The sequence below is a fragment of the Vulpes lagopus genome, chromosome 1 (assembly GCF_018345385.1).
Source record: "Vulpes lagopus strain Blue_001 chromosome 1, ASM1834538v1, whole genome shotgun sequence".
NCBI lineage: Eukaryota > Metazoa > Chordata > Mammalia > Carnivora > Canidae > Vulpes > Vulpes lagopus.
Window position 1 is genome coordinate 107,111,522 of NC_054824.1, and position 18,276 is coordinate 107,129,797.

The following is an 18,276-nucleotide window of genomic DNA, read 5'->3' on the forward strand; positions in this document are numbered from 1 at the left end:
TAAGTCACTCAGAGAAACAAATTCCAGGGCTGAGTAGGTTAAGCATCTGCCTTTGGCTCAGATCCCAGGGTCCTAGGATTGAGCCCCGCGTTGGACTCCCTGCTCAGCAAAGACTCTCCTCCTCCTTCTCCCCCTCCCACCACTTGTGCTCTCAAAATCTTAAAAAAAAAAAAAAAAAAAAAAGACAAAATTCCATGATTTCACTCATATGCAGAATATTTTTTTTAAAGTAGGCTCCACACCCAGCACGGAGCACCATGTGGGGCTTAACTTTACAACCCTAAGACCAAGACCTGAGATCAAGAGTTGGCCACTTAACCGTCTGAGCCACTCAGGTGCCCTACCATATGTGGAATTTAAAAAACAAAACAGATGAACACATGAGAGGGGGTGGAAAAGAGAGGGAAACAAACCTTGAGAGGCTCCTAACAACGGAACAAACAGGGTTGATGGAGGGAGGTGGGTGGGGGATGGGCAAGATAAGCAATGGGCACTAAAGGAGGGCGCTGGTTGTGATGAGTACAGGGTGTTGATGTATCACTGAATTCTACTCCCGAAACCAATATTGCAATGTTAACTAACTAGAATTCAAATAAAAGTTTTTAAAAACCAATTTAAATGCAAAACCGTGGAAACAGGGAGTTCTCCCTGCCACTAGGGGGCAGGAGTGGCAAGGGAGGTGGAGGCAGGAGCCGGAGGCCTGTGAGGCACCAATTCCCGGAGCTCCGTGCATCAGCCAGGGCTAGCCAACCCTCATAGGGATGCTCAACCCAGGTTAAGGCAGCACTGCGCCAAGGGCTGGCACACCGAGATGCTCTGCACCCATCACAGCTGTGGGGACAGAGACGACACTATGTTTTTCCAAGAAGTTTCCCATTGGCTTAAATACAGAGTATCTTACATGTTGCGCTCAGGGAAACAAGCCAGACAAGGGGGACAAATCCTGCAGGACTCCACTTCTACAAGGTGCTCAGAGCAGTGAGCTTGGAGACACAAAGTCAAACAGAGTCACCAGAGCTGGACAAGGACAGAATGTCAGTTTTGCAAGATTAAGAGCTCTACACGTGGACAGTGGTACAACCACACGGAAGTACTTATGACACTGGCCTGTACGTTGAAAAATGGCTCACGTGTTCAGCTTCGTGTATTTGACCACAACACGAATAAGCAACACTGAAGACAATATCCCTCAGGGGGAACACCAGGGAGCCTAGTCACCCTGAGCTAAGCACATGAGCCAGCACTAAGGTAGAAGCTTGGTGTTTGAAACACTGCTCTTCCATAAGAAAATGAACTGATTTTCATCCTTTGCCACAGTAGTTAAACCCATAGTGCTGGACCCTGAAAAGGTGGGAGTGGGGGGTGGGCACTGCCAGGGGGACCTCGCCAGCCCGGTGCATCAGGGATGGTCTCAGCTACACAGCAGGTGCTCTTCAGACTTGCAGAGGCCAGTCCTTTAATTTCTGCCCTCCTGCCTCTGGCCCGCAGCTCAGATTAGGGTGGCTCCCAATGACCACTGTGAGCCAGCAGTGGGCAAATCATGGTCTGCCAGGAGGCCTGCCAGAGCTGGATGTTCAGGGCCCATTATTTCTCAAGAGCTGCTAATTCGCAGCCGCAGGCACCCCTTCTGATTACATGCTGACTGGCCACGTAGCAGGTGGGGGTGGGGGGTGACTTGGGAAGCGGCCAGGATTAGTCACGCTGGGCAGATTTTCAGCTGGGGACTCGAGCATCTGCTCTGTTTTAGCAACACCAGCAGGCCATTCCTCACTACCTCCGTTCAACCCTTTAAAAAGACCACCCACTTAAAAGGTCAACTAAAATGAACTATGTTGGAATAGAAGTTACAGCACTCAAGTGGGTGAACTCATTTCATTTTGTTTTGGGTGTGGCGCGGGAAGTTATTCGAACAGAGTAAACATGATCCCATCTGCTGGGAATTTTCTTCCCCGCCTCAAAACCAAGAAGAGGCTGGCCAAGTCTGACTGCCAGGAAGGGGAAGGTGAGGCATGCACACCTTGGCGTAAAAATCTAACCAAGGCAGTGTCCCAGGTTTACCATGTGCTAGGCTTGAGGGAAGTTAGGAGGGGGAGATGTTCCATCTTCCTACTAATCAATGAGTTAATCAACTGTAGCAGGTACTACATGAGCGAAGCACAAAACAAGGTCAATTTCTCAAGTAGGTCACTGCTAACTAGGAAGACAAGATCAAGATGCTCAGGAGAAGGAAAAACCTATCAAGGTAGCAAATGATCAAGGGCTATGGCATCAGGGAGGCCAGCCACACTCCAGCCTTCCTTCCAAGCAAGGTCCGCTCTTCAGCCCTCCGACTTAACCCCTCCCAAAGTCTGTTCTTGGTTTCTTCCTGCCACTTCCTTCAAAGCCTGCTTTTCCCATGGAATCTGAGAGAACAAGCGAGTGATGTCACGTGGTATTCACCTCTCAGTAGGACTCGCTTCACGCAGCCTAATAGCCACACAGCTCCAGGTGTAAACTTGCCAAATCCCTGTGCCAGACCCCTGAAAACTCACGTGATGTTGTGCATCAACCATACCCAAGACTTCTTGCGAAAACTTCCTTCCCAGTCTCCCCCACTGTAAACACTGCCCAGTTGACCTCTGCCTGTGTCGCAGGCCATCCCTCTGACCCCTGCCTGCTTCCACTGGTGCCCAGGCACACAGGCCTTCCTGTCTGCTGCCCAAGGGAACACACCATGGCCCCAGGACTTCAGAGCATGCACCACTCCCACCTGGGAAACTCGGAGTCTCCTTAGTCCCGAGGCTTCAATGGCCATCTCCTTCCCATGACCCCTTCAGGTCTCTCGACCCCTTCACCTCATCAGGCTCCCTCTATATTTGGTCCCATACCTCACCCACCTGCATCCGCGCCAATGCAATTACAGCGCAGGCACGCAAACATCTGTAAAATGCACACATTATAATGAAGGGTGGTCACAAAAGGCCCACAAAAGGGGAAAAATCAGATCATATAGGAGGAAGGTGTTATAGGTAACTACCCTGAAGCCACTTGAAAGGCAACTAATAGAAGAGTCTCCCCACAGCAGGGATACATATGGGTGGCTCCAGTGCCAGACACTAAACAGACATTAACAACTCCTTTTGTTCTCAAAAGCCCCCTAGACTAACTATCACTTCCACATAACAGATGAAGTGATGCATCTAGTAACCTTGTTAACCTACCCAAGGGCACACAGCGAGCAATGGCTGAGCCAAGGTCCCAACCCCAACAGCTGGGTCCAGAGCCAGTGCTCCAAGTGCCCTACCATGCACAGTCTCTTAGGTTCCTCCTTCCTCACCTCCCACGAAGCCTCAGCCCTATGAAGGGGACCCTTCCTTCTACTCCAATGAGAAGGTTCCTGCTCCAGTCACTGGAGACCCCTTGGCTACAAATGCCAGGGGGCATTTATTCCTTATGTGGCATTCGGGGAGCAGTCCCATGGTTTACCACTTTCATGTGTGTTATCAACAGCACCAAGTGGCTGGGCATAGGAGAAACTGCAGTCACCATGCACCACCAGCCCTGGCAGCAGAGCCCATGCTCCCCCCTCCCATGACCCGCACATACCGATTCATCTTCCAGTCTGAGCTGGAGGCTCTTCTCTCCCTCCTTGTAGTCCTTGGTTAATTCAGCCGAGCACCACACTTCATCAGGGTCAGGGATCCAGACCCTCGTGTACTGGAAGATTAACACAAGAAAGTCAGGTAAGGAAACAAGCTTTCTGGTGTTTTCCTATGTGTTACTATCTGTGAGGGGCCCTCAGGTAGGGCCATCTTGACACATCTTCCTTATCGTTTCAGAATGCAAGGTGATCTAATCCCATGGGGCAAGTCGGTAACTCACAGGCCTGGGGACAGAGGGCACCTTCTAGATCTTAAGAAAACACCACAGATCAATGTGATTATCATTCCACTGGCAAGACTACCAAGCCTGCATCTGGTCACACCCACCAGAGCCCCACACCATCATCTCAAGGATGAGATGAGACAACTGCGTCAGATGGACCGGGGCATCTGGTGTGCTACGAGGAGGGATAAACCAGCACCGCAGGCCAAGACCCAGAAAGGCAGGCTAATCTTCAAATCATGGCCACCTCTGCTCTGATAGGCTGCATTCGGGGACAAAGCCATTTTCCTGAAGGACTGAAAGAACATGTAAGCCGATCAAAAGCATGTTTATATATCCCCACACCATCAGCAACCTCAGTTTATGTGTGTGTGCTCTAGGTCACAAACACACCCAAAAGTCCTGCTCAAGCTCCTGCAGCTGCTGGTCATCAGGCCAGCCAGCTCCTAGCAGGAATGATGCAGCCCTGGCAAGTGAAGGAGCCCTGGCCTCTGCCTCGGAGTGGCCAGCCGGGATGCACGCCAGAGTCACCTGAGCATGTGAACCTTCCAGGTCTGGGTTCTACCTCAGACCAACGCAGAACCTGGCGGACATAAGAGCTTCCAAGGGGAGAACAGCAGCACGCAGCTGTGGAAACCCTAGGTCTGGTGGACCAGAGGTACCTGAACCTGCCGGTGGCCCCTCCTGCCAGCTCTCCATATAGCTGTCAGACCAATTTCTAGTTTTTTTTTTTAAAAGATTTTGTTTATTTATTCATGAGACACACAGAGAGGCAGAGACATAGGCAGAGGGAGAAGCAGGCTCCCTGCAGGGAGCCCGATGTGGGACTCGATCCCAGGAACCCGGGGTCACACCTTGAGCCAAAGGCAGAGCTCAACCACTGAGCCACCCAAGTGTCCCCAATTTCTGAATTTTATAGGTAGGTGATCGCCATGGGCCTATTTGCTTTAGACCTCGGCTACGTGCATCCATGCACACACAGATGGTTTCGTGGCCACAGGACATTCTCAGCAAACCTCAAACTAAGGGCTCTCATGACCCCAAGTTCAGCCAGAACACGACCTGGGTCAGTGTGGCCTGCCTTCTGCGTGCAGTGCAGCTCCAAGTGCAGACCTCAGGGCCAGTCAGCCGCCAGGGCACATGCAGCCCACGGGCCTCACGTCAGCCCTGCTTCTGATGGTGTTCCCCTCCACATGGTCACTGCCCTTTTTATCTGCAGAGCCCTGGCCCTTACTGCACTTAATGCAGATATCCTATTGAGAATAGGTCACGAGAGGCTCACAACACTCATTGACGGGAAAGCGGAGCACCCCCAATATCCCACACAGGATAAGAGGCCAAAGCTGTCTTTAGTGTCATGAGCAATGACGTTCCCCGGGGCCTCCTCTCTGCCTCCAAGCCTGCCACGAAGAGCGTGTCTTTACAGAGACGTCCTAGAGCCTTAGAGCACCTCAGCACTCCACAGTAAGGCAGCAGGACTGCTCTGAGCCGCCTGCGGAGAAAACCCTGAGTACACGTCAACCCTAGCTCTCTACGGTTCTTCTCCCCTTAGGTATTCTTAACCTGCTTCCTTCCCCCACCGTGCAGTAGGCCCACCTTCCATGAGCTGCAATGACACTTCAGATCCTGTCCCCAAGCCCCAGACGAGGGATCTTTGCTTGGCCTCAGTACTGCTGCCATCCCTCCAGGCCCGCCTCTGGGACTCCCGTCCAGGCAGAGGGAGTACAGGACACCGAGGAATTGTGTTCAGTCTACACTCCACATAAACGATGTCGGGAAAGGCTCAACGGAAGGGTGATAAGGAGAATGAGAACAATCCTAATAGGAACTCAATGGAGGGAATGATGGTATGTAGATATCGTGGAGAGGCTGGACGTCCCCGAAACCCAGGGGCCCAGTCGTAGTCACTCAGGGGCCCTCTGGCCTGACTCCCGCTGCCCATGTGCCACTCACTGACCTGTTAATTGCACCAGCACACCTCCCTGCCTGGCACTAGCTGCTTAATTCTTACCCTGGGAAGGTCCATTCATCTACTTCTGTGAATCTCTTCTTTCTCAATAGACTGCAAATAGATAATGTCAAAAAAACGGTCTCTGTCTCCCCATTCCACAGAACTCAGCACAGCATTAGAGGCATTGGAGGGCCCTAAGCGTGCTTCAGCTGCTCCAGGTGAGGGCCTCAGCCTCACCACCAACTGCGAGCCTGTCAAAAATGCAGGAGCACAGCCCCAACCACACTCACTGACGCACCGTGTACCCCAAGTACATGCTGTTCTGCTTCTTCAGGATGTGCCGATTCTTCCCTGCCTTCAGGATGGGTCACCAACCAGAGCCCTGGCCCAAAGCCAATGTGTCACTTGTGTTTGCAGAGCCCATGAGTTAAGGATGGTCTTCAAAAGTATAAATGGCTGAGGGGAAAGAACAACGTCCAGTTGGAACTTGTTGATTATGTGAAAGTCGAATTTTTTGCATCCATGAAGTTTCACTGCGACACATGTACACGTCCCACTTATGCACTGCCCATGGCTGCTCTGGCACTTTGGAGGCCGGTGTCTGGTCAGGACAGACCCTGTGGCCCAGAAGCCTGAAAGGTTTCGTGTCTGAAAGGCCATTACAGGGCAGACTTGCTGCCCTCACCCTCCATACGCACTGTTGCTGCAGCCCAGAATGCCCTTGCTGACTCGAACACACCGGCAGAGCCCAAGGTTCAGGTCCCCACCCTCACTGACTCTGACCATCCCTGCGCCCTCCAGGTTAGCTCTTAGCAGCGCACAGCTGCCCTTCTATGACGTCGTGTTGCAGGCCTGTCATGTCTGTTTCTTCCGTGGCAAGATCTTACAGATATGCTTTTGGGCATCTCCATATCCCTGGCATACAGTAGGTGCCCATTAAATGTTTGCTGAGACAGGAATTAGTCAACTATGCATTCATGAGGCCCCTAGTTTACACGTAAAACACATGGTGATATGTGCCATGTAACCAAGTAGAAACATGGAGATCTAGACCCTGACTCTAAGGAACATACACCCTCATCCAGCAGGTGCTTCACTTGAGCACAGCCCCTCGAGGGCAACGTGGCCAGTTCAGCAGGGAACAGGCCTCTCAAGAAAAGGGAAGGCAGTCATAACTGATGCCAACTGAAGAAGCATAGGACCAAGTGCTCCTGTGCCTTCTAAAGGACATCATGTATCACAGACCTGAGCAAGCCAGCCGTAGACTCACATCAACATCTGAGTACCTGACAAGTGCCCACTGTGCTAGACGCTGTCCTCTCTCCTCCATCCCCACAACACAGACACGTGGATGCGTGTGGAAGTCACAGCCGTTCGAGGTTGAGAACAGCATTAAGTAAGTCAACCCTGGGATCCCTAGGTGGCGCAGCGGTTTAGCGCCTGCCTTTGGCCCAGGGCACGATCCTGGAGACCTGGGAGCGAATCCCACATCGGGCTTCCGGTGCATGGAGCCTGCTTCTCCCTCTGCCTGTGTCTCTGCCCCTCTGTGTGTGTGTGTGTGACTATCATAAATAAATAAAAATAAAACTTTAAAAAAAGGGTAAGTCAACCCTGCATCGCGATGGTGACATGTGCAGGAAGGACCCCCTGCCTTCATCCTACCTTGTGGATTTGCAGCTTAAAGTGTGTACAGATCAGAGCTAGTTACCCAACATCACGTGAGCCACACTCGAGCAACTGATGGGATTGCCAAGGGCAAGTGTAACCATAATCAAAGTTTACTTTGCACGCTGACTTAGCAAACAACTCACCACCCCTTCCCTCCCCAAACCTACCCCCTGCCCAGGAAGATCCATTGCCTCTGTGACCCCAAACAAGGCAGGACATGAGCAATGCAGAATAAACAGCAAAGACGACAGGCTAGGAAGGGAGGGAGGAGCGCCCCAAGAGCCAGCAAACATGGAGGAAACAGATCTGAGCTGTGGACAGAGGCACACAGAGAAACAGATCTGAGCTGTGGACAGAGGCAGATGTGGAGGGAGGTCTTTGGTGCAAGGAAAATGTTCTGTAAGCAGACAGAGGTGATGGTTGCATAGCCCTGTGAATGTGTCACATACCACTGAGCCATTCACTTTAAGAAGTTCTGTTATGCAAATTTCACCTCAATTGAACAAGAGACTGTTTTGGTTGCAGAAGATGCAAACAGCATTGTGTGCACTCTCTAATGGCATGGGTTCTTCTCAAGTCTGAGAAAACAGGAACATGTATTCCTTTAACAAAGTCATCAGGGACTTCTGGGTGGCTCAGGGGGTGAGCATCTGCCTGCGGCTCAGGGCATGATCCTGGAGTCCTGGGATCGAGTCCCACCTTGGGCTCCCCGCAGGAAGCCTGCTTCTCCCTTTGCCTATGTCTCCGCCTCTGTCTCTGTATCTCTCATGAATAAATCTTAAAAAGAAAAAAGCCATCAATTTCACAGACCAGATAGGAACTTTCTAGAACCAAGATTCTGTGTTGCCTCTTGGTTTCTCACCTTCAAGAATTCCTTCCAACAAATATGACCTCTAGACCAGCTTTCCTGGAGGGAGGTTGTAAGAAGAGAAGCTGGCCGACATAATCCAACCATGGCACCACTCAACTCCTCACCATCCCCTTTGACAAAGGTTAAGTCTGTCATGTCTAAGGAGACAGAAGTCTGACCTCACTAACAGAGAAGGACTTGTGATTTTTCTTTTTGGAAAGAGCCCTGGAGAAGGCAGAGGTCTGTGAACAGAGACGCATCAGCACCCAGAGCTGCTTCCTGGGTTTCCCTCCCATCTGCAGGGCCTCCCAGGACAGGTCTCTGCTACAGGGAGTGGCTGCCCATGGCAGGAATGCTCAACCCTGGCTGCACATGAGAGCCACCTGGGGAGCTTTCAAAGCTTCCCAAGAAACATGACCCTCAGACCAAGTACACCAATCCTGGGGGGAGACCAGCAGCAGTTCTGAAAGCCCTGCAGATGCACCAATGTGCAAGCACACGTGTAAGCTAGCAGGCTTGAGGGTTCACTTAACTGATCTGCAGGCACCACAGACACTGCATCAAGGCCTCCCCTCAGTACCCTGTGATGGAGCATGGAATTCCAGCCCCCATATTCTTGAGCCCGAGGTAAAAGCATTACCTCCAGGAAGCCCCGTGCTACCATGTGGATTCCAGATCAAGAAGGATGCCACATTCATCTGCGTGTGCTCAGCACCAGGCAGTACAGCACCATGGCTGGGCATGTGGGCTCCAGAGCCGGGCAGCCCAGTAAGAATTCCAACCAGCACTTATTAGTTAGCCTAAGAAGTAATAAGCTGCTGAGTGGCTCTGAGCCCTGTTTTCTCAGCTGTACAATGTGGGTAAAAGTTAGATATACCTCATCAAGTAGTCCCAAGAATGAAACACAATCCTAAATTACCAGAAAACCATAAGCATTAGACAACAGAGCTGATGATAATAGTGCACATGGGGTCGTCTAAAAGGCAGGAACCAGATGGGATCTTGCAGAGAATTAGAGAATGGGAAAACACCAAGCCTAACATGTTTCCAGGTCACTGGGATCCTTTTGCTATCCTACAAATCATCGTCTATAGACAGCTGTGCCTTGCCTAAAACTCAATACTTGGGTCTAGACTACTTTAACTTCAAAACCCTGAGAGAAGGGATGGTCAACGCTGGCTGGCTTTTAAGAATTATCTGCAGATCTTAAAACAAAAACATCAATGCATGTCCCACACCTGAGTGATGAGGATGAAATCTCAGAGCAGGCCCCAAACACTGTATTTTTCTTAAGCTTCAAGTGAACATTAAAAAATCACGGTTTCAAGGAAGAGAATCAGAATCAAAATGGACTTCAGGGAAAAAGAGAACAGGGACACTGAAAACATTCACTTCCTAGAATTTAGAGTGTCACAACCTTACACTAAAGTAGCCATTTCATCTTAGTTTAAAACTCAAGTAAGATGCACAGGGTCATCGCTACGCCGTCCCAAAGATCACGGAGGGTAGAGAGGCACAGAAAAATCTGCTCATGTTCAGAGTGAGAAGCTAGAGTCAGACCAGGACCAGACACAGGAGCTGCAACCTGCAGCCCTTGCTGCATCCCCGGCAGGAAACGCTAACCGACTGCTGCAGCTGGCCACCACAGGTACATTGTGCAGGCAAAGCATCCCATGTGCACACATAAAAGGAACTACAAGGACATGCCACATCAGGCCACTGGATGCTTCGAGCAGCAGGCCAACTGGAAACTGGGTTGCAATGTCACCTTGACCTGAAGCACTGTCTCGGCACTGTCCCCAGGGGACAGACAAGAGGGGAGATCCCAGCCTGGCCTGCGGGCCGACTAGATGAACCCCATCCATTCTTGCCCGCTTTAGGGCACAACCAGCAGGCACACTGTCTGCCTTGTTCACAGCTGTGTCCCTTCACAGCAGGTGCTGAAACCTCTGCTCTATCATTGAAAAGCCAGGGCTCCAGTTGAGGGGTGCAGAGGGAGTCCCTTTTGCTAAAACTGACAAAGGAGGCAAACAGCATTTCTCAGGACATGAATCTTGTGCTAGAACTCAAAGATGCAGCATCACGTTGCTTAGTTGCTACCCTTCAAGCAACAGAGAAGCCACTGAATTTCTTGCCCCAAGACCAGTCTATGATCGGTCACAGTGAGTAGCATCAACAAACATAAGGTCACCAGCATTGAAGTAAGTGGACAGGATGTGAGTTCCAAAGAAAAACAATTGTTAAAAGGCAGGGAGGGGAGATAAGGGGTGCAGATGCCATCCAAAGCAGAAGGGATCGCAGCAGCCAAGGACAGCGAGCTGCTCCCCAGCCTTGCCTGGAGCCCAAGAAGAATAAGCAAGGAAGGGAGCAAAGAACTAGTGCCAGGAGACTCGGAATCCCCCCTAGGCCAGGAAAGCATGTACACCTCGTTGAGATATTCCTAGCTCAGCTTCTTTAAATGAGGCTCAGAAGATAGACACTTTGCAAAGATGTCATAAGTAATGTCCTCTGTCTGGTGTAAAGGTGTCCATTTTGAAGTAAGACCTTTACGGATGAGGAAAAGAATACTTCCCAACTAAGCTGACGGTTTCTCTTTAGCAGCATCCACTAGCTGCTTCCCTAGTGCTGCCGTGTCAGAGAAACCACGAGAACAGCTTCGCTAATTGGTCTGATAGGGAGTGGGTCACACTGCATTTTTCTGTACAATAGAGTCTGGAAGACAAAGACTAGGTATTTTTGCCCATCTAAGCAAGAGCCACCCACTATTCTCTCCACATTTGAGGACTGAAGAACATGTCCTGCATCCTGAGGCCTGTGCCAGTGATTAGTCTCCTAACCTAAGGGAGCAGCTAAATAAAGCTGCATATCCCCACTAGTACCTGCCAGGTAGCTTTCCTTTCTTTGTACTCAGCTCCCACTATAGAGCAAGGTGGTTAAGATTCAGGTGGAGGGCTTAATACCCAAATCGTATGGAGAATTTTTTTTAAAAAAGATTCCATTTATTTATTCATGAGACACACACACAAAGAAAGAGAGAGAGAGAGAGAGAGAGAGAGGCAGGCAGAGGGAGAAGCAGGCTCCATGCAGGGAGCCCGATGTGGGGCTCGATCCCAGGACTCCAGGATCATGCCCTGGGCTGAAGGCGGTGCTAAACAGCTGATCCACCGGGGCTGCCCATGAAGAACTTCTATAACAAAAAATTATTTATATCATAAAAAAATATATCATTTTCCAAGAAGAAATACAGATGGCCAAAAGACCTATGAAAATATGCTTAACAGCTCTCATCAGGGAAATGCAAATCAAAACCACAGCAAGATATCACCCGACATCTGTCAGCATGGCCATAACCAGAAAGACGAGGAGTAACAAGTGTCAGAGAGCATGTGGAGAAAAAGGACCCCTTGTGCACTCTTTGTGGGACTGTAAACTGGTGCAGCCACTGTGAAAAACAGTATGGAGGTTCCTCAAAAAATTAAAAATAGAAACACCATATGATCCAGTAATTCCACTATTGGGTTTTTACTCAAAGAAAACAAAAACGCTAATTCAAAGATATATGCACCCCTATATGTTTACTGCAGCTTGATTTACAACAGCCAAGATGTGGAAGCAGCCCTGTGTCCATCACTAGACAGATAAGGAAGACATGGTTCACACACACAATGGAATATCATACAGTCACGGAAAGGGTGAGATCTTGCCATTGGCGACAACATGAATGGACCTAGCAAATAGCATGCTAAGTGACTTAAGTCAGAAAAATATCATGTGATTTCAGTTATAGGTAGAATCTAAAAAACAAAGCCTTAAAGGAGAAATAGACCCATAAACAGAACACAAGTGTTGGCTGCCAGAGGGCGAAGGGTGGGGGGAATGGGAAAAATGGGGCAAGCAGGGGGCAGAGGCTCCCAGTCACAGGAAGGGTAAGTCACGAAGATAAAAGGGGCAGCACAGGGAGTATAGTCAACGGTATGATAACAGCACCCAATGGTGACAACGCAGCTCCGCCTGTGATAACTGCAGTGCTGAGATCTCTTGAGCCACTATGTCATACACCCAAAACCAGTGTAATACTGTAGCCACTATACTTCCTTAATTTTTTTTTTTCCAAAAAGACTTCGGTACCAGGTACTAGCCTTAACTTCTATTACAAGCTCAGTTTCCCCATCTGTCAAGTAAGGAAATAGCTTCCCTATGAAGCTATTAAGATTAAGTGAACAGATGTATGTAACATGTTTGGCACAGCACCCGGCACACAGTAGGCATTCAGCAGCTATTGTCAAGTACAGTGTGGCCAGGGATCAGGGCCACAGCTGTGAAGGAGACGCAGAGACACCCTCTCTAGGGGAGCACAAGTCCAACCAGGCGATCCCAGCAGCACCATGCACACCCAAAGACCTCAGGAACACATACCTAATGCCTCCTCCTGCAGCAAGTTCTGCTTCCTGGTTTCCCTGTTTATTCATCCTGTGAAAGGCTTCCCAGACCAGTAATAACCTTCCCTTTCCCCCTAAATTCTCTTCACTGGGAAGCTGTCTGTAACCTCCAGCTGGAGGGAATCATATGTAAATACTCTGGTGAGTCCAGAGCTGACAAGCATCTTAAAGTCCACATATATACTGGGCCAACAAGGTAGACTCCTGGGCCCCAGTCCAGATCTCTAATGAACTTGTTCTGTGCTCTTCCCGCATTCATCCAAACGCCAGGAAGGACTTTAACTTCTCACACAGAGATTGGCATTAAAAAAAAAAAAAAAACACTTGGCATCTTTGGAGTAAAGGAGAATGGGGGGAGGAAAAGCATAGAAGGGAGTTTCATTCTGTAACGGATCAAGTGCACAGTTAAATAGCAAAATTACTATAAAATCCAGTATTTCCTGTTATTTAAATGAAACAAAAGTCAAATATATGAAAGGAAGAGCCATCTATCTGTTCCCAGCACGGCCATCACAATCTTTGATATTTATTTTCTCATGTGCTTACAACATATCACCAAAACCCAGCCTTTTGAGCAGACTCAGCTCTTCATGACACCAGATTACATCATCAGTCATAATCCCGTCTTAATCTACACTCACTATCTGGGTTTGAAGCTAATGAAGAACCAAGTCTCCATGTGACTGGTGAAGGCAAACTTTACCTGCCTCCCATCCTACAGATACTAATAGATACCAATAATAGCAGTGTGTCCTCAGGTGACAAATGACACTGAAGTGGGAAGTGTGCAGTGTTCGGGGAGGGAGCCATTGCTGAGTCATCTAATCCAGGACACTTGTTGATAGGAACGGCAGTTACACCAGAGGCTCAGAAACTGTTCTAAAGCCATGGGTTCTTATTGAAGCTTTGGAAAGACCACCAAATCCTGAATGTCGATAGCAGGTTGGTTTTGTAAGGTTGCAAGATTAAACCCGCTTAACCATCTTGGTAAGGATACTTAAAAAAAAAAAAAAAAAAAGGTTTGTTCAAAACTACTACATTTCATACAGCGAAATGTATGCCTAAGTCCTACTAAGCAGCTAATGCTTTGTTAAAATCCTACTTCCAGCAACGTGACTTTAGGTCTTGAGTGGCAACTCTCCCTGTACAGAGGACCCAGCGTGGGAATGAAGCAACCCACAGTCAAACCATACACATTTAAGTCATTGAGACCATTTTCCAGAGCACATCCTCATTTCCACCTAAGCCCTCTGAAACACTCCTTTTTAATTCTGTATATGATGCCATCACTGGGTATCTGCTTTCCTCTTTTCTTATATAAATATATACTCCTGATCTCTACCATCAAAGGCTAGTATGCTGCTCTCCCCAGAGAACCAGTCATAATTTATAATCACTATAACAGTTATTAGAAAGTCACAGCCCTCGACTAAATCAGGGTTAAATCTGTTTGCTTCTCTTTTTTAAATTTAAAACCTGTTCCACTCTATGTCCTCTGTAAGCAACTAAAGCCAGCACTGAAGTCATTTCAAGCTAAGCTCTCTTCTGCAAACAGAACCTTGCTGATTGGGACATCTGGGTGGCTCAGCAGTTGGCATCCCAGGGCATGATCACAGGCTCCTGGGATCAAGTCCCACATCGGGCTCCCCAGAGGGACCCTGCTTCTCCCTCTGTGTCTCTGCCTCTGTGTCTCTCTCATGGATAAATAAATAAAATCTTAAAAAAAAAAAAAGAACTTCGTTGATTTACATTAACTAAAAAAATGCACAGGAATAACAATTCTTTTCTGGGGAAAATTTTGGGAACTGCCCCCAACACATAAGTATGTTTATCTGTTCTTACTTTGCCTATAAGGGATCATCTAATGCAGAACTTAAATGCCTCACACACTTGCATTTGGGACTAAAGCCAGCTCTCAACTCTCCTTTTGTAGGAAAAAGCATGCCACCCTCCCCAGTATCCAAACACACCTTGGGACTATTCAACAAATATTCTTGTACTGTTGCATATTCCCGTAAGCTAAAACACCTCCCGACAGAATGGTCTCTAGAGTTCATTCATCCATCCATGAGTATTTACTGAACACACTATGCAAAGTGGTGGGACACACAATGGAGAGGAAAAAAAAGACCTGTCCCTATCTTCAAGGATGTCCAGCCACATTATACAATCAATCCTACTTCGACAATCATAACTGCTTTAGCAGCACAGACGTTCACAGCATACAACAGAGGACCTCACCTAGTCCAGGTCATCAGAAAAGGCTTTTCTGAAAAACCTAGATGGACAAGGAGTCAGCTAGGCACAGCGGGGAGGGAGGAGCGTTCTAATCTGAGAGATTCGCTATACACAAGCCTGGGGCAGGAAGGAGTAGTACTTGCTGAAGAGCTGAAAGCCAGCCAGGATAGGTGAGATGTAGAACACAGAGGGAAAGGGCTCAGGGAACTCTGGGAGGCCTGCAGGAAGTTCTTGGGAGCTACCTCACAGGTTGTTCATATTGTTCCATGGCCAATGGAAAAGTGTAGATGGATTTTAAATATGAAGAGGGATGTGATCTAACTGTATGATTAAAAGATCACTACTTGCACATCCAGATGGCCAGCAGACACATGAAAAGATGCTCAACACTAATCATCAGGGGAATGCAAACCAAAACCATGATGAGAGATCACTCTAAACCTCTCAAAATGACTAGAATGAAAAAAACAAGTGTTAGCAAGGATGTGAAGAAAAAGGAACCCTCATACACTATTGGTGGGAATGCAAACTGGTGCAGCCACTGTGGAAAGTAATATGGGGGTTCCTCAAAAGAGTAAAGATAAAAATACCACATATTCTAATAATTCCACTATCGGGCATTTATCCAAAATGACAACACTAATTCAAAAGGATAAATGCAAAAAAAAAAAAAAAAAACAAAAACAAAAGGATAAATGCATCCCTATGTTTACTGCAACATCATTTGCAATTGCCAAGATATGGAAACAACTTAAGTGTCTACCAATAAATGAACGGATAAAGATGTGGTGTATACACACTGGAGTATCTCACAGCCCTAGAAAAAAACGAGCTCTTGCCATTTGTGCCAACAGGGATGGGCCCAGAGGGTATTAAGCATAGCAAAGTCAGTCAGAGAAAGACAAATACCATATGATTCCACTCATAAGTATTTTTTCAAAATGAAAAGAAAGCAGAATCAGACTCATCAATACAGACAACAAACTGGTGATTACCACAGAGGAGGGGAATGGGGGGATTCAGCAAAATGGGTGAAAGGGAATAGGAGGCACATGCTCCCCATTATGAAATGAGTAAGTCATGGAATCAAAGGTCCAGAAGAAGGAATAGAGTCAACAATGCTGTAAACAGTAATATAGGGGACAGATGCTAGCTATCCTTGTGGTGAGCACAGCATGATGCGTGAACGGGTCCTATCACTGTGCGGCACACCTGAAAATGATGTGACTGTGTCAACTCTACTCAAAAAATACAACCTATACTTACAAATTGACTTATTAAAAAAAAAACCCACCACCTTTGAGAAAGTGTGGTTAGATCTTCTCTCATGCACCCATCCCGTCCTCACTTGAGCAGTAACAATGCGTACACAATCAGGGACGTCTTTTATCCTGCCCCGACACATGAAGAGATGGTCTTTGATCTTCTCCTGAATATTCCTCTTACTTTATTTACTTGGGACTTTACTATTTCAGGTTGTGGATATCCCATGTCCATCACACTTTGGTGCTACTCACGTAGCCTTTGAATCCTCTCTACTCATATAGTATTTCATCCTTATCCAGTTATCCCAACTTTTTTCCTGTCATATTTTGCAATGTGGAGCTTATTTATGGTTTTAGAGAGCAGAGACGTTTAAGTCTGAGAATCAAGGGGGAATGTTCAATCTTGAGTACATCAGGAAATGGGCACAACAGTATCTAAACTGCTGGGACCTCGGGGCGAAGGGATAAAACGTTCCAGAACCAACACACACACTTACTGAGTAGCAACCATGAAATGGACTCTGACTTCAGAGTTAGGAAGGTAAATGGGTGTCTCCTGCCTAAAATCACCATTAACCAAAGACCTCACAGAGACGCCCCTAATTTCCATCCTGTGCTGAGAGGAATCAGGGCAGCCGTTAGCAATTATACATCCTACCTAGCTGGAACCGAATCATTCTTTCAATAGTGATGCTGGATAGAACTCCCCAAACAAACCTGCTGTCAGATGGCCACAGATGGTCTAGGATGATCGCGGTTGGCTCATGTCTTCTATGCCAACTGATTGTGTTTGAGAGACCAATTTAGATGTGGTTTCACACTAAAATGTCAGTTTGGTACCAGGTGAAAAGTGGAGGGTGCAGCTTGAAAGAAGAACTAACCAAACCTCTATGTGACCCCCAGCAAAGATTCAGAGGTTTAGGAAAACAAAGGACAGATGTGAATGGTGAGAAATCCTCTGAAGGATTATTGGATAGGGGAGGGGGTGGCTCATCTTCTGAGAAGAGCTAAAATGAGAGAACGTAGGCTCATCTTCTTCACCTAAAACTTCCCTCCACCACTCCCAAACAGACATCACAGAAGACCATTTGAGGAGAAGGTGTGAAATGAGGGGATCAACAGTGCTTCCTGTTCTAACTGTACCCAGGTAATGCAATGCTGTACCTCACTTTACACATGAAAATGGAAGTCTTGGCCTGCTGCCTCTTCCACCCACTTGAGCAGTGTTGACACTCCATCAGGTGATTGGTGCTGCTCTGGAAGGCTATTTTCAGGGTCTGAGTTATCACCCACCCTCCAGTCTCGGGCTTTTCCTCACCAAGTGTCCAAGCATGTTCTACAAGGGTTATGTACACAAGGCTTTTAAACTGGAAACATTTTAAATCCAGAGTTGCTCAGAAACTGGGACAATGTAATTGCAATTACGCTATTCTTCCACAAAATTCCCACTTTGAGACAAATGCCTTACACACAAGATAACTGGTAAGCTTTTAGCAAATGCATTGGTGGATGAATGGTAGGTGATGCATCCGTATTTCAACAGGTGCATATCCTATATACCCATATAAATGTTCCATTATCCAGGTTCTGGACAAAGCCTGAGTCACATTTATTCTTTCCAGGTCCACTTGGGTGTTATAATAGGGAAGCACCCCAGGCCTACAGTCCCAGCCTTTCCCAGGGTTCCTTATCACTTCACTGGGGCCAGGACCTTCCTAGAGACCCAGCACAGCATAGAGGAGAGCCTGAGGAAACAGCACAGCAGAAGGACCACACCTCCTCCAACAAAGGTAAATGATCCAAGCATTTACCACCCTCAATAAACTGTACAGAAGGAAAGAGAATAGACCTTCCCAGTTCTGGACACAGGCTGAGTTATATTCGTTCTTTTCAAGGTGACTGAGAAACGTGCAGCTGGAAATATTGGGCTAAAGGCGACCACATTTGGCATGGAAGGCGTGCTGGTCTGGCAAGCAGGTTTATCAAAGGGCGCAGACCTCC

At 47.8% G+C, this 18,276-nt stretch overlaps 1 protein-coding gene across 1 annotated transcript in view; it reads right to left on the reverse strand.

The window, feature by feature from the left end:
* MYO5B (myosin VB) overlaps positions 1 to 18,276 on the reverse strand; it is a 327,031-nt gene that overhangs the window by 182,123 nt on the left and 126,632 nt on the right. The window contains exon 2 of the mRNA XM_041727359.1: positions 3,586 to 3,696. Within this exon, the coding sequence (XP_041583293.1) occupies positions 3,586 to 3,696 (111 nt within the window). The remainder of the gene's footprint in view (positions 1 to 3,585; positions 3,697 to 18,276) is intronic.